At 42.4% G+C, this 15,993-nt stretch overlaps 1 protein-coding gene and 1 long non-coding RNA gene across 6 annotated transcripts in view; one reads left to right on the forward strand and one right to left on the reverse strand.

Moving 5' to 3' along the window:
• Positions 1-15,993, reverse strand: part of LRRC49 (leucine rich repeat containing 49) — a 97,869-nt gene that overhangs the window by 80,552 nt on the left and 1,324 nt on the right. For 3 of the 5 annotated variants that reach the window (XM_072951122.1, XM_072951121.1, XM_072951123.1), the window contains 5 exons: positions 14,048-14,135; positions 9,716-9,913; positions 9,276-9,378; positions 5,756-5,959; positions 2,041-2,107 (listed from right to left, as the gene is read on the reverse strand). In XM_072951122.1, coding sequence (XP_072807223.1) covers positions 2,041-2,107; positions 5,756-5,959; positions 9,276-9,378; positions 9,716-9,913; positions 14,048-14,135 — 660 coding nt within the window. The remainder of the gene's footprint in view (positions 1-2,040; positions 2,108-5,755; positions 5,960-9,275; positions 9,379-9,715; positions 9,914-14,047; positions 14,136-15,993) is intronic. The other 2 variants (XM_072951124.1, XM_072951125.1) reach the window with 1 other exon arrangement.
• On the forward strand, positions 6,755-9,515 carry LOC140689793 (uncharacterized). The gene is made up of 3 exons (XR_012064904.1): positions 6,755-6,839; positions 7,230-8,055; positions 9,284-9,515. It is a non-coding gene; the product is annotated as an uncharacterized lncRNA (long non-coding RNA).

Consider the following 15,993-nt stretch of genomic DNA (forward strand, 5'->3'; position numbering starts at 1 on the left):
TAACAAGGAATGGAGCATTTTTCATCAACATAATCATTGGTAAACAATACTTACACGTAACATACAGGCAAAGCAACATGTTATTCATTTACCAGTTTCTCTTATAGATCTTGGGCAATGCCTATGAATTCTTGAAAGTATATTATAATAGGAAAACCACATAAATGCTTAGGTCTCATACATACATTTTATAATAAACTTAAGAAAAATAATGCTGCCATAAAATGTTACAATTATACTTATGAACAGTTTTAAAAGCAGAAGGCTACATAAAGATATAATGGCAATTCCTCAGTGTGGCATCTAAAGGCCTCCGCACGCTGGCCACATACCTGCCTCTCTCACCTCATCTCTCACCATCCCTCAGCAAGTGCTAAATTCTCCAGCAGTAAAAACACTTCCCACGTTGTTTCCAGTCTCCATGCTTTTGAATATGATACTCTCATACTGACAAAACTCTTTCATTCTCCTTCCCCTTCCACTACCATCTGACTAACTGGGCAAACTTCCCCTTTACTAGAGTAACGCTAACCAGCCTGCAGAGCTGGCCCGTTCCCAGGCCACCAACACTCGGCCCTCTGTGTGCACACACAGACAGGCAGACAGATGGGATGGGGTGCAATAGAACCCAGCAGATGTGGCCTATCTAGATCCATAAAGGTTTTTACTCATTACATTCACTTTCAAAAAAATGATTGGGACTCACGGCTATTAGAAGGCCTAGAGAGAAAGCACTGAGGTTTGCTCCTGACCAAGTGCAGGGGGAGAGATCTTGTCCAGCAGCAGGCAGGGACTCCGGATCGCCCGAGAATGGACCCTTCCCACCCCAGAGAGGTGTCATCCTCTGCATGAGTATGTAGCTCACACAGCTATTCATAAATAAGTACTACATATTCCAAAGACTAAAATTCAAACGTAAGAGCAAAGGGTTAAAAAAATAGCCAAGACGCTCTGAGAGAAAAGAATAAGGAGGGGGAACATAACAAACCAGACACAGAAATTAAAACAAACATAAGGATAGAAAAACTGATCAAACAGAATAATGACCCCAGGTTGCAGAGTAAGCAGGGAAACAGAAATCAAAACCATCAGGAGACTCCACTTTGTACCAGTTCAGCTGGCAAAAGTTAAGGAGTCAGGCAGTCCCAAGTGTTGGAAAGGATGTGATGCCACAGGATCTACTCCGTGTTACTGGTGGGAATATAAACTGGTACAATTACCTTGGAAAAACACCTGGCATTACCTTTAAATTGAGACACTTAAATAGCCTGTGATCCATCAGTTTCACTCCTCGATATACACCCTAAAAGCACATATGATGCACGGGGGACATGCGGATAGGAATGTACTTATAAGTGCCATCCTAACAGGAAACAAAACAAGAAGCAAAGAGACAAAAAGAATCTACCCAAGGGTCTATCGGTGGTAAAATGGAGAAACAGGGTTTTGCATAATCAAACCGTGGAAGAGACAACAGTGAAAATAAACTACAGCTTCTTTGTCAAAACAGATGAATCTCAGTAACACAATGTTGTATCCGACAAGCAAACCCTAGATGACGACGGGTCATATGACACTTTATAACATTAAGACAACAGGACTAAATTATGTATTATTTAGACACACACATGTGGTAAAACCAACTAAAAAGCCTGCAAAGGAATGATAAATGTGAAATCTGTAACAGTGGCTATCTTGGAATGAAGAAGGAACACTTACGCAGAAGAAAATAATGGCAATATTCTAGCTCTTGGGTTGGGGTTGGATAGAAGTTAATAAAAGACTAAGTGAGAAAGAAAATTGTCCTAACTGTAAGAATTCTGAATGTTTGATCAGTTTTGGCTGTCATTTGCTGCTGAGGAATTATCAACTCATATAAATGAGCTTAATACCTTAATACTGTAGGTAATTTCAGTGAAATCAGTAAAGTAACTCTTAAAAAATTCAACACAAGTGTAATTATTAAAACTTTTATAATACCAAATTTCCTAGACTTTTTTCAAAAAAGAAAAAAAAAAAAAGAAAGGGCTTTAACAATACCTGATTTCCATGAAGGTCCAAGACATCTAAGTTTTTTAGATTCTCCAGGTTTGAGATTTTCTTGATTCTGAAAATCAGAAGTAGAGTAGAAACATGTATGTATCACGTCTACTGCAGACCAAACCACTCAAAGGCATATCTCATTGTAATTTAGACAGACAGACAGACAGACACATACATATATATGAACAGAGAGACTGTCTATAATTATCCATATTAAACCCGGTTCCCCTTGATTGGATCGTAATGCTAAAGACGCAGGCCCACTGGGAGAACGAACCGAAGGCGGCTCACAAGTCCTGTCCTGAGGGAAGAACAGTTCCGCTTCTAAGAACTTCAGCACAAGGCAGTGTTCAGGCAATCCCCTCCCCGCTGGACTGCAGTCTAAACTCCGCGCCTCAGCCCTCGAGGCCCTGAACGTCCGGCTGCTGATCCGCCCAGCTCTCCTCCCAGCAGGGCTCAGGCTCCCGCTCACTCTGCTCCAGCCACAGCAGCGCTCTTGCCGTCTCCAACTTACAGCTTCATTTCTGCCTGGGGGTCTCTCCCTGCTGTTCCTTCTTCCTTAATGTTCTTCCCTAGACGTTCACAAGGTTCAGGTCTCGGCTCAAATACCCTCTCAGAGCGGCCTTTCCAGATGATCCTCTCAAAACCAGCTCGCCCTCCCTGTCCGCATCCCTCTCTCCTTCCTGTTTTAATGGACTTCACTGTATTTATCCTGGCCTAAAATTGTATCATGAATGTGTATACTTTTTATGATGTTCTTCCTCAAACCAAAATGGGAGCTTCAAGAGGCCAGAAGCTTTGACAGGCCCTCTGCTCTACCCGCAGCGCTCACGCCGCCGCCTGGCACCAAGGAGGCACCCAGTAAATATCTGTTTAATCAACGGCTGAACATGCTGACACAACGGGTGAGTTTTAGGTACAAGGTCTCCATAACCGGAGTGTTCATCACGGAGACAAACTGGATGCCACGTAATGCTTCCTGCTGAACCTTCTCGGGTGGTGATATGTGTTTGGAATTTTTGATTTGCCATCTTGTGAAAACTAAAATGTTCCCATAAGTTTAAAAACACAGAATTTTAGCTCTAAAGTGTCCCCTCTTACATTCCCTAGTGGTGAGGGCCTCCCCCCTGCCTCCCCCATTTCTAACTCCTGTGGCTACCCTGCCTGCCCAACTGCCTCCGACAGGACTCTCCTCTGACAGACAGACAAACAGAGCAAAATCACTTCCTTTCGTTGTTCTCCTCCCTATAACACCCTGCTTCCTCCTGCTGCCGCGATGCAGCGGAGGGACAGGAGCGGCGGCACAGAGGGCTAGGATGAAGGTCATCCCTCCCGTCCTCATTGTCACTGGTCTGTCACTGTTCATTTCTGCCGTCACCCTTTCCCGCCTCAACGAACCGTTTCCACCAATCTAAATGTTTCCAGAACCTGGATCATCCCTTAAAACTTCATAAATGCTGATCGCCAAGTAAACAGAACGCAAACTGAAACTTCATGAATTTCTATCCGTATTTGACCTTAGCCATCTTCCATCACAGCCAAGCCCAGAATTATACCGCCACAGCCAACCCAATCCAATTTAGTTTACAAGAATATTCACCACACACCTGCTACGTTCCCTTGTGTGTGGCTGCAGTTCTTCCTTCTCCGTTAGCTCACACGCTCACGCGCACACACGCACACACGTACGCACGCACCCCTTATGACCACAGCCTCCTCTCATCATCGGTCTCCGCTCTCACGCCATCATACTGGCAGAGCTGCTCTCTCCCTGGAACACCCCTAAATCACTTCATCCAAGCCATTAACATCCTTCTGGACTCACTGGAATCCTTTATTAGCCTTGGTCCAGAGTCAGGCATTTAGACTTTACCTTACACTTGAATCAGTGAACATTAACAAGAACAACAGCAGTAACAGCGGCCAAACCAGAAGGGAAAACAGACAAAACTGAACAAAATCGTTCCTCTGCCTGCTCTGCTCGCGAAATACCTAGAGCAGCTGCAGAAAATCACAGCGTCCTGACAACATGGCCCGAGACAGCGCCGGCCCCCTGGCGACCCGGCCCGGGGCAGAGCGCCACGTCCTAACATACTGGCCTCAGGCTACCAGAGACGTCTTTCACTCAGTTCCTTAATACTCCCAAGCTCACATTCCCTAAAACAGGGGTCCACAAACTTCGGTGCGTATCAGAACCACCAGAGGGCTTGCTGAAACACAGACTGCTGAGCCCCCCTCCAGAGTTTCTGGGACAGGGTCCAAAAATGCGCGTTTCTAGCAAGTCCTTGGGTGGTTACTGGTCCAGGAATCACATTCTGAGAAGTACCTAAGATACAGACCTTCTTCCTCATCAAATTAGAAGTACCTAAGATACAGACCTTCTTCCTCATCAAATTAGAAGTACCTAAGATACAGACCTTCTTCCTCATCAAATTAGAAGTACCTAAGATACAGACCTTCTTCCTCATCAAATTTCAGTTCCCCTCTCACACAGGCTTTAAGAGGGTGAACTCATCTACTAAAGTCCGAGATGCGGACAAAGATTTTTGCACGAGGGTACTCATCACAGAAAGCACGCAGTGCAAGCCTTGCAAAAGGGAGATACAAACTGTTACAAATACGTCCATGTATATACGCAGCTCTTAAGATGACACTCTCAAAGCATGTTTAATGACCTGAGAAGGTGTAAATAATAAAATATAAATACTCTAGTGAAAACCACCTGGTATAAAAACCAATCCTGCAAGACTGTGATGCGTGAGAGCAGAATGAAGGGTGCCCTCGGGGCTGAGGACCAAAACCCGGGAGCACGGGAAAGGGACGGCTGCGTGTCCTTTCGGTGTCTTATCAGAGCACCGACAGGGAGCCCACCTCGGGTCCTCTGACCAGTTACAGCTGATGAGAGCCAGACTCTGCGAAGCTGTGTGCCAACCTGCAGAAAACTGATGACACAGAATGATCTATGCCACGTAGGGATGTAATTCATTTCTGTCTAATAGAAAGGACAACCCAGAGGATGTGATTCTGCTGCTCTGTAGGATACTGACCTGTTTTATAACTTCACCTTCATTTTTCACTGACTGAGCCTCAGTTCCTCGTATCCTCCTTTGACCAGCTTCATCATCATACTGGTTCTCTCACTATTGAGTTAATTAAGACTTGGCCTGTAATTACTATCTGTTGGCCTGAGAATTGTATTTCTAACATTTTGAAAATTACACACAACGGATGGAGACTGTCTCAGCCCCCATTTCTCTAATTTGGAGGTCAATGTAATAGGCACTTTAATCACAGGAACCTTCATTTGCAACGTGTCCTCTCACAGCATCCCACCAGGCCACACGTGAGCCTGGGGTGAATACACGTGCTTCCAACACAGCCTAAGAAAACAGGAGGCCATTAGGTCCGCTATTCACGCCCCTACGCAACACGGCACCGGGAAGCGATGTTCTGTCCCTGTGAGATAACGGCACTGGAAAGCAATGGAAATAATAAAATGTACCCTCAATAAATGTTCTTTGGTTTGACTAATTATCAGGCTGAATCTCATAAAACAAATTATGACTGAATCTGAATCCGTTCAAATAATCTTTCGAAAATTTTAGCCTAACAGTTTCTTAAGTATTACTCAGTTGTGAGTTGCCATCTAAAAGCCACAGGACTCAACACCAGCCCTGAGCACAACAAGCCAACAGCCATCTATGACGATTACCTGTTCTTCCCCAGCAGGAGGACACGCAGGGACCGCAGAGTAGAAAGCCCACTAATTTCTTCAATCTGGTTATCGTATAAATCCAAGAATATTAGCCTCTGCAGATTAGAAATATTTTGGATCCGAGTTATAAAATTGTGTTGAAAGTTCAACAAGCGAAGGTGTTCCTCCCCGTCGATGACAGGACATACAGTCAGCTTTTGCCTAGAAAACATTTAAGAAGTTAGTAAGATTCTTACCTGGCAGCCGGCCTCCTCTTACAAATCTTAACAGTAGTATCTTCGTGCCCCCCTGCTGTGAGCAGACAACGATGAACCGAACCATGTCTTGCCTCCATGAACTAAACACCCTAGATCTAACTGTGAATCACTCAGATAAAAGCCAACAAACTTTGGCAAGAGTAAGTATTAAAATTAAGTCTAAGCTCTCCCTGTATTTTTAAACAAATCTCCAATATTAATTATTTCACATAAAATTAACTTAACATCAGAAAACACTCAATGTAATTGCCTTCTGAGACAGAGGGTGAGATGATTCGAAGAACCATATAACATCAGCAGAGAAATGTCTTTGCCATCAGTCCACTGATACAAAGGCTGCTCAGGCAACTCAGCCATCAGGAAAAACAACACATAGAAGGATCTCTCACAGGATCACAGACTCTTAAGCCAGACACTGTCTTAGGAAGGGCCTGAAGTTCAGCCATCCACAGCTCACTCTGATGGAGACAGTTTCATCCTGAGACTCATTACTCGTAAGGCGGTCCTAACCGAACATTTCCTCAGAAGCTCAGATGTTAAGTATATGTTTACATGTTCAGCACTAACTTTGACTTTGCAGAGTATTTAGAATGCTACAGGGTATGATGCCAACTGAGTAATGTTTGCCTTTAGGTGTATTTAGAACAGTAAGCCTCATTATGCAAGAGGTAGAATGTGTTACACGTGCAATGAATGTGTGCAGGGCTCTTGGAGAATTCTACTGATGCAACACAATGGCCAGAGAGCAGGGGTTCTCCTCGGAGATTTTCAACAGTCTTCAAGGAAAATGTGGCTCTAAGAATCAGAGTGAACAACTTTCACAGGTAGGTTTACTAGAAATATTTCCTTTCAGTAAAAATCAAGTTAATATACCCTTTAAAGGAAATAAATCAGAGTGCTGTAAGCATAAGCAACACTGCAGAAGTTATCAGAATCCTCCTCATAAAAAGAAGAAAGATGATTAGCACAAGGAAATAACTGAGTGTTAATGTTGCTTAAAAATACAGACTCTGAAGAAATTGGCTTAAAATAGAAATGAAAATATTAGGTAATTTCTTTTAGTATTTAGAGTTCATTTTTTGTGTTCAAATATATATTTGGTACTTCTGTCTTACAAATCATAAATTAATAAACTATAAGTATTTTTGTAAAGTGTATACCTTTCTGCGTCAGCTTAGCAAAAAGTTGATACTGTCTCATTTTCCCTGCTTCAGTCTTGCTCTGTTTCTCACAGTTATACTGACTGATACCCCAGCTTCTAGTTCACCCAATTCTTGAGTCAGTCATCACTGAGCTAGAAAGATGAATAACCTCTGATCCTCCACGTACACAAGCTCCTGAGGCCGGAAATTAAGTCACGTTCTCAGATTCCAAATCGAGTGACCAAGTCCCACCTCCAAGGCTCACTTATGTACCTCTTAGCCCTGTAAGTCCCTGTCATCCAGGAAAGCAGCAAACCCAGCGCTCTCCAGGGGAGTCTGTCGCCCTACAAGATCCCTGAGTCGCCACACCTCTGCCCCGTTACTGAGGTGTCTGCCGGACAGTGCTGTTGGCCTGTTTCCGACTCTAGGCCCACCCTAACTCCCAGAACAGCCAGAGCTTAGCTCTTCCCAGCATTTCTCCTCAGGGCTGGTTCTATGCTTGACCCTTCAGCCTCCTGGCTAAGAAGCTGCTCGGCACGGCAGACCTGCCCTTGGAAATCACGGCCGTGACCCACTGGCTCTCAGCAAACGATCCCCAAGTCCTTGCTGCTGGCCCAGCTTCCCTGACTGCGCATCCGGGTACAGATCAAATGCTACCTAAGCTTCTGACATTTCTGTGATCCTGCCAGTGCACAATCCGCCTGCGAAGCTGAGCCAGATCCCTGAGCCCTGGCTTTCCTTGGTAAGCAAGTCTCCGCCGGATCAAAGTTTGCTTCTTCACCCCGAGGCCCAAGGACCATCTTCACAACTGCCTGACGCACCAAGCAACAACACAAGAGCCTGAGTTGTTATGTGACGGCTCCCGTTAGCATCAGAAGCATTGAACTGAGGGGCTCAGGTACTCTTGGCTGGACTTTTAAAGACTGAGATAAAAATGACCACAAAATCCCTCAAAACATTAAAATGATGTTACGAAAGCTGTATTAGACAGCATTAGAATCTCAAAAACCAACAACACTGCAAAGATGGCACAACAGTTACTGCCCTCGGGGGTTACCGTGCCCTCCAGACAGCAGGCCACGCCCCCGCAGAGCCCCTCCCTCCTGCAGACACACACGGTCCCCAGTCCCCGAGAACTGCGTCAGGTGCGCTGCTGGGAAGCCCGCTTAACCACCTGCTGTTAGGGACGTCTCCGAGCGACAGGGCACAGGACAAACAGCTTCCGCGCTGGCCACGGGGCCACGGCCCAAGCCTCCCCACCACTCCGGCGCGGGGTCTTTTCCAGACCTAGGAGGGGAGCAGGTGCTCAGTATGCTGACCCATTCTACAGTGTTCCAGGTTATTCTGTCCCAGGCTCTGTTTTGGCTGCTGGGGACACAGAACTGAACAGAACTCCTGGTTCTGTGGGGCTTATGTTCCAGTAAGAGGAGACAAACCACAAACTTGATAAGTGAAATATGTCATATGTTAGAGGGCGGTAAATGCTAAGAAGAAAAAGAAAGCAGAGAAGGGGGCTGGGGACTGTCAGGGTTGGAGGAGTTACAGCTTTGGGGAGGGTGGCCAGGGAAGGCTACCCCTGAGGTGATGACATGTGAGTAAAGACCTGAAGGAGGCAAGAGAGTGAGGCTACATGTAGGTGAAGGAACAGCATTCCAGGCAGAGGGAACAGCAAATGCAGAAGTCCTATGGTCTAAACATGCTTGGTGTTTTCCAGGAGCCACAGGGAGGTAGGTACAGCCGTAGCAGGTGAGTGAAGGAGAGGTCAGGAGGCAGTGAGGCCAACAAGCTAACTGGGAACTCAAGTGGATGGGACCCACAAGCCCGTGTGAAGGCCATAATTTGAAGTCGTTTTCTAAATCCATTTTTATCAATGTTGTATTTTAGAACCGCTATAGTGCTCTTTCAGAGCATACTCAAGCTCTCTTACATTATTACATAGATACAAAATGTCTCCACATGACCGAGAGAGGGTAAATTTGAAAACTGGTAACAGTGATTAAACCTAGGAAGGAGAACGGACAGCTGGAAAACAAGACGAGGGGGAGATTTGTGTAGCTTTCAGGTCCTGTACCATGTCTGTACATTATCTAGTCAGCAAATACAGTCAGTTGTCCTCACCTTTCTAGGGTCAACCTGTCTGAATACAGAATTTTCTCCTCAGAAGAACGCTGGAGAATGGGGAAGGATGGCATTGATGAGCTCACCAAGTTAATATGATCACCTGTTGGAAATGATAACACAAATTATTTGATTAAGAAAGACCTTTAAAATCTTGAAACTACAGTCACCTTATATTTGGAGAACCCTGGCAGCTACTAATATCCTTTCTAGAAAATACAGCTTCCATAGCTCTCCATATTTTAAATGTTACTAAACTTGAGCTTGTTTCTTTCCTCCTCAAACCAAAACTGTGTGCCCTGTGGATACCACATAATTTCCCCTTGCCTCACAGACGGGCTGAAAGCGCAGAACGACTGCAGTGCTATCTTTAGCCCTTTACAACGCTCCTAACGCTAAACTTTAACTCTCTCGTGGTCGAGATGATTGTCCCTCATTACCAGATACATTGGGGCCAGCACTATGACAGCCCTGCCGGATTCTGGACTTTGAAGGTGTCTGAATGGAAGAATCTCCAAATGCTGGTAAGGAGCTCGTGGTAGTTTTCATTTCCAGCCCACACGGTTCTGTCCCGTTTGTTGTGGACGAGACGCAGGATGATTTATTACGAGGTGAAGGGCTTATTACTCTTCCATCTCCTTCAAAATATCAAAAAATGTATCACAAAGCTACACAATACACGGTGTTGCTACAGGAAATACAGCGACAGTAGTTTGGGACAGCAAATGTAAGCCTAGCACCATCCCTTCTTTTCGTATGTTCAGCTGCTACTAGTAGAGGACATCTGCAGAGATCAAAGTGGATGGCGCTTAACCTTACACACTTGCAGTCAGAGTCCACGAGGTATGTGACACCTCTATGAGGTTTACAGGATGTTGGTTAGATACGGTCCCTGCCATTAAGTAGCTTTCAATCTAGTGGGCAACACAAATGAAATTAATAATCTGTATAGAGCAACATGTACAAAATGCAGAATTAAAACTAAGAGCTACTTATATATTCACACATAAATCTGTCTGGTTATTTTTCACTTAAAGAAGACGGTTACAAAGGGGTTTGAGGGGAGCTGGATATTAAGATACATCTAAAGACCTTGAATAACGCAGAATGGTTAATAAGACATGCTGGGAAGTTCCGGAGATGAAGTAAGACTTGAGCAATGGGTCAAAGCTGCCAGTTTGAACACCAGAGGAAACAGACTCTATTTTCTTCTACAAAGAGAAACTTCCCTGAAAGCAGTAACTGATGTTGAGCAGTGACGAACAGTAGCACAGAACGTAAGGTACCACGGAATTCTGCCGCTTAAACTGACCAATAAGGCAAAAAGATGAACCCGAACCTAGGAAGTTAACATACTCTCTGGGAGGCCATCTGAAAGTCAAGTTCCATACATGTCACATTGAAGAGCTGTAAAGCCATGGCACCTGCTAGCTTCTCCAGGGGTGCAAAATACAATCCAAAGTATCACACATCTAGGTTCTTGCACAACATAGTCAATGCTCACAACCTAGTTTTACAAAAATCATGAAATATCACGATACCAATAATGATGTTCCATGTACAAGCATGCAGGATGTGACATCGTGTTCATAAATGAACTGATCTTGTGACATGACCGGTTGCTGCTGGCAAGACACCCAAGCAACCATGATTCTGTAGGCTGATTTAGAAATCAAAAACTAGATGGTTAAGACACAAAAACTAGTGTAAGGAGTCACTGATTAAGGATTAACTAGTCAGCTAAAGATGATAAAGGAAAAACTCCCAAACTGTATAGATTTCTCTTGTTAGCATCAGAGCTGGCTTTTAAAATTATTCGTTAGAGCTTCCTAAACTGAGGCTTTCTGCAGTTTAGGCAGCAGATTTAAGCTTCATAAGACTTGGGATGTAGGGGCAATAATCAAGAGTAAATTTCACTTACACTCAGTGAATAAAGGAATTTCATCCTCACACTTTTGAACTCTGATTATACACTGAAGTCATAATCACCATTCTTACGATGAGCTTACTGTCATGCTCAATAAGGCACACATCTTACTATAACTAGCAGGAGATGAGAATGATTAGATATAAAGGCCTTAAAACGCACAAACAAGGTCCTATAAATGGCTGGGCAGCAGAGTGATCTGCAGCTGAAACATCCGTATGTTTCTGTAGATATATAAACACCCACGCAGATACACGTATTTTCACCCCACACACAAACTGCACCGCTATGTGGCAAAGTTTTAACTGAAAATGCCCTGTGATTGTCGACTTCCTGTGTCACTGTTTAATTTACCAGCTATGTAGCCCTTGTCTTCCCAGTTAGATTCAAAAGCTCCTTGAGAAATGGAGCTCCTCCTACATTAGAACCTAAATTCAGTAGACAATCAGGAAATTAACTGATTTTCCAACTTATTAACAGTTAATCAGAAATCTATTTTGTACATATTATTTCTGCCAAAAACAGAAGAAAGTGAGAAATTCTTGCATTTTAGTATAAAAATGCTAGAGTTAATTCTTTCATAATTAGGATCTCAAAGTGTTTGGAGGCAGAATACAACGGTCTGTGTTTGGTAAGAATCTTCACTGCACTGAACCCTATGTACATGGATGGATGGATGGATGGATGAATGGGTGAGTAGATGGGTGGAAAGATGGGTGAACAGATGGGCAGGGGGATGGACAGGTGGGTGACTGGCTGGCTGGCTGATAGAGAACGTGGTCATATATATGTTCACTCAGCCTTACCTTTTTAGGGATTGTTTTGGTAAACAAAATCCTGATTCTGGGTTTACCAACATTTACCATGATCTTAAGAGTCAAGCATTGCCTCTTCCCCTCCATACACATATTTTTGAATTCTTAATTAAGAGATTTAATCAGTTAAGGTCTGGTTAACTAAAATTTTACTATATAGGAATCCCTGGCTCTTACAAAATCTCAGAGATACAGGGGCTCACTTTTAACATGAATCTTAAAAACCTAAAAGAAACCACATGCCAAGTTTCACACTAAGCAGCCTAACCATAAAACACAGTTTCTTTACTTTGGACTGAGAGCGCCACTGGCTGTTTGATGGTGACAGGCTATTTTATATGCTCAATTAATTCTGAAAAATAGAAAAACATGAGAAATGAGGTGAAATTAGCTACAGTAATTGGGGATCAGGACGCAGTTTATTAGATGGAGGTTCCCAGCTTCTCCTGATAAAGTGCTGCTTATTGTTTTTCCAAAGTTTTATGCCTTTGGAGGAAGAACAGTGAGGGCAAAAGTCAAAGCCAGCTACACACTGTGTGGCCCTCACTGCCGGAAACTGCCTGGAACTGTGGAGGAGACGCAAGGGAACCAGGGACAAGTGTCAGAGAATGATTTTGAACACTCTTTTAATGAAAAAAAAAAATAGGCTTACTGTTCCCTAAATAATTAATTCGTAGTTTACGGGTTGTTATTTATGTACAAGACTTAAGGTTCACAAAACTCAGTGCCTCCATACTGTTTCCTCATTAGCAAGTATCTAGTAATACTTTACCACTTAAATAAATTTACCTAGCTAGACATCCACAAATCTAAGAACTTCCTCCTCGAACTCAAGAATACCTTGGGAAAGTATTTACATTTGACTCAAGATTTAGAAAACCAATTTAAGGTTTATTATCAAAAGTGTGAAGGACATTCACAATGCAAACATAAAATATCCTACGTGAGAATTTTCAGGTTCACATCTATAACTCGGTGCCTAACACAGTGTCTGGAACACAGTACACCATCAACAGAACCAAAGAAGGCAAGACCAATGTGTCTGCACCGTGGACAGGAAATAGGCCGATGTCATGCCCAGCAACTAACCAAGACCAGAGTGTAGGGTACAGGAAAGAGAGGTCATGTCAGATTAGATGGGCCCAAGAGGAAAGTCCAGAAGTAACAAAACAAAAGAAAACAAGTACAATATTCAAAACTGTATCCAAGGTGAAGAATCTGGAGAGGCCGGTACTGACCGGCCCTCTCACACAGGCTCCTGGGAGATGGGGACAGTGCTGTATGGGAGGGTCCTGCAGTGCTCGACACTGGCACGTTACAGACAGCTGAGGCTTGTCAGCAACCAAGTAATAACTCTAATGCGCTAAAGACAACTCCCCCTTGAATTAAAAAATACATGTCAAAAATATAACCAGATTAGATGAGGCTGTTTGTCAAAGGGTGGTCCACAAACCACGTCCATCAGAATCACCTGAGACACCGAAAGGCACATTTCCAAATCGCACCCCAGACCTACAAGGCCAGAATGGGGAAGAGGACAAAGGAAGGAAGCACGAGGAATCTGCATTTCTACTGAGATCTCAGGAGATGCACAGAAGTTTAAGGCCTCTGCTATAAAGTATCCATAACTAGACGCACTAGGAAGGGAAAGAGCCTGCTTCTTTTCTACTCCTGACTTTCCATGCTTTCCACTGTTTCCTTATTTCCTAAAGATCTGTGTTCCTATGCGCATTCTCTTACCAATCAGCCATTTTTCCTAGTTCTAAGACATTATTTAGAAGATTCCTTCCCATTCGCCTGTGCACAGCCCACCCCAAACTAAAATACAACAGCTTTTCCTATACTAGAATTAACCTACTATGTTGTATATATAAAATCAACTCTCATTTAAACAAATGCCCAACCAATTTGGTAACCAATGAATGACACCCTTTTTAATTCAAGTCTATTTGGATCTAGAAATTCAACATTACTAAACAATATTACTTAGAGAAGATAAAGCAAATCTGATCTCTATTCTCTGAAAATACCTTGCCTACTTGAGTAGTTTCTTTCAAGGTCATGTTGTAAGAGTCGACCAGGGAATGATGGTGTTTCTTTACTTAGCTTGAATTCAACCTAAAAAAAAATTATTTAAGAAAAAAAATTTGGAGAAGATTTAACAATAAATAGTGAATGTAACTATAAAGTGACATACAATAATTGATATATAACATAGATGAACCTCGAAAACATTGTGCTAAGTGAAAAAAGCCAGACACAAGATGTCACATATTGTATGATTCCATTTATGAAATACTGAGGACAGGAAAATCTACAGAGACAGAAGGCAGATTTGTGGCTTCCAGGAGGGTGGGGAAGACGGAACGAGGAGCTACTGCTTAATGGGTACTGGGACTCCCTTCCGGGTGATGTAAAGTTCTGGAACTAGACAGTAGTAATGGTTACACAACGTTGTGAATGAACGTATTTAATACCACTGATCTGTACAATTTAAAATGATTAAAATGATAAATTTTATGTTATGTGTATTTTACCACACACACACACACACACAAATCAGAGTGAAATTCATGAGGTCAGATGAAACCATGCTCCAGTCTGAGGCATTTCCAATTCCTCTATACCCTCAGCACAATTCAATGATTTAAAACAGTCATTTTTTCAAAAGCCAAAGCAAAAAAATACATTAGAAACTAAATTCTGTTGAAAAAAATCACAATGCTTTTATCACTAGAATTTCTTTAAGAGTCCAGTTATAACATAATAAAATTGTATTCAAACCTTCGATTTAAACCTTCGAAGATGGGTTTTCTCTAAATTTATTTTAAATTATTTGATAGGAGGACTGAGAAAACAAAACCAACGACCTCTTATGATCAGCTACAAAAAAACCCCACAAAACCTAAACACGTATCTTAAAACAATTTTGATGCTTCTGATTCACCCATACTGTAAAAATTATAATAGCATTTGTATTATATCCTTATGAATTATATGAACTAAAGGTAAATTCTCAGGATGTATGTCCCCATATGAGGAAACGAATGGTTTGGGAAGAATGTGGACAAGGCACACAGTTCCTAGAAGCACATAATGTATAAGAGTAGAACAGGATTTGTCCAGTGAAATCAATCAGCAAAGCTTTGGAGGGACTCCATTATGTCCAATTATAGTAAAGAATATTTTCAATTAATCTAGCTAACTACTATGTATTCAAAATGATCAAATGGTCCATTTCCCAAGTGTTTTTTCAGATACAGAATCAACCACTCCCTCCATGACTAATGGTGTCCTTCCATCCATCCTGTGGCGCTCCTCTTTATCCTCCTCCTGTGGTTTTCTGTAGACTAACCTTCACTTTAAGAGTTTCTCCAGTGCCACCTATTTAACAACTTTTTAGGAAATACCTGAATTGTGCTGGTCGGAGGTTCCCACTTGATCAAAGAAGGAAAAATCGTGTTGTGTCTTGAGACACAGTCGTGTGGGAAGTAGGTGAGTATATCTGAGTGTGGAGGTGAGACAGGAGGGAAAGAAAAACATGTGTCTCAAAAATCAAATCAAAAGCCAAAAATTAGGGAAATGCCAAGGATAATATGAGCAAATTGGGAAAAAGAATCTCATGTTCATAACTTAACTTCTAAATGGCAGTAAGTCTAATGTATTTCCACAGCTAATCAATTTTTTCTGGAATGTTACATGTGTGCCCCCAAATTATCACATTTTATCTATTATAAGAGTCCATCAGTAGTAAGACATGCCATCATTTTATCCATTACTAGGAAAAAAAAGCTTTCCCAATTAAACTATGATGTGCCATAAATTTTAAGAAGGATCCTGATTTAAGAAACGTTTAAATGTAAAAAACAAACAAAAGTTACCTCTCATAATTAATAAGATTCAGTTTTCAAAAGAGGTTTTTTTTGGTTTTGTTTTGATTTTTTAAACTGATATAGAGTTGATTTACAATATTATG

This window comes from Vicugna pacos, chromosome 27 (assembly GCF_048564905.1).
Source record: "Vicugna pacos chromosome 27, VicPac4, whole genome shotgun sequence".
Lineage (NCBI taxonomy): Eukaryota > Metazoa > Chordata > Mammalia > Artiodactyla > Camelidae > Vicugna > Vicugna pacos.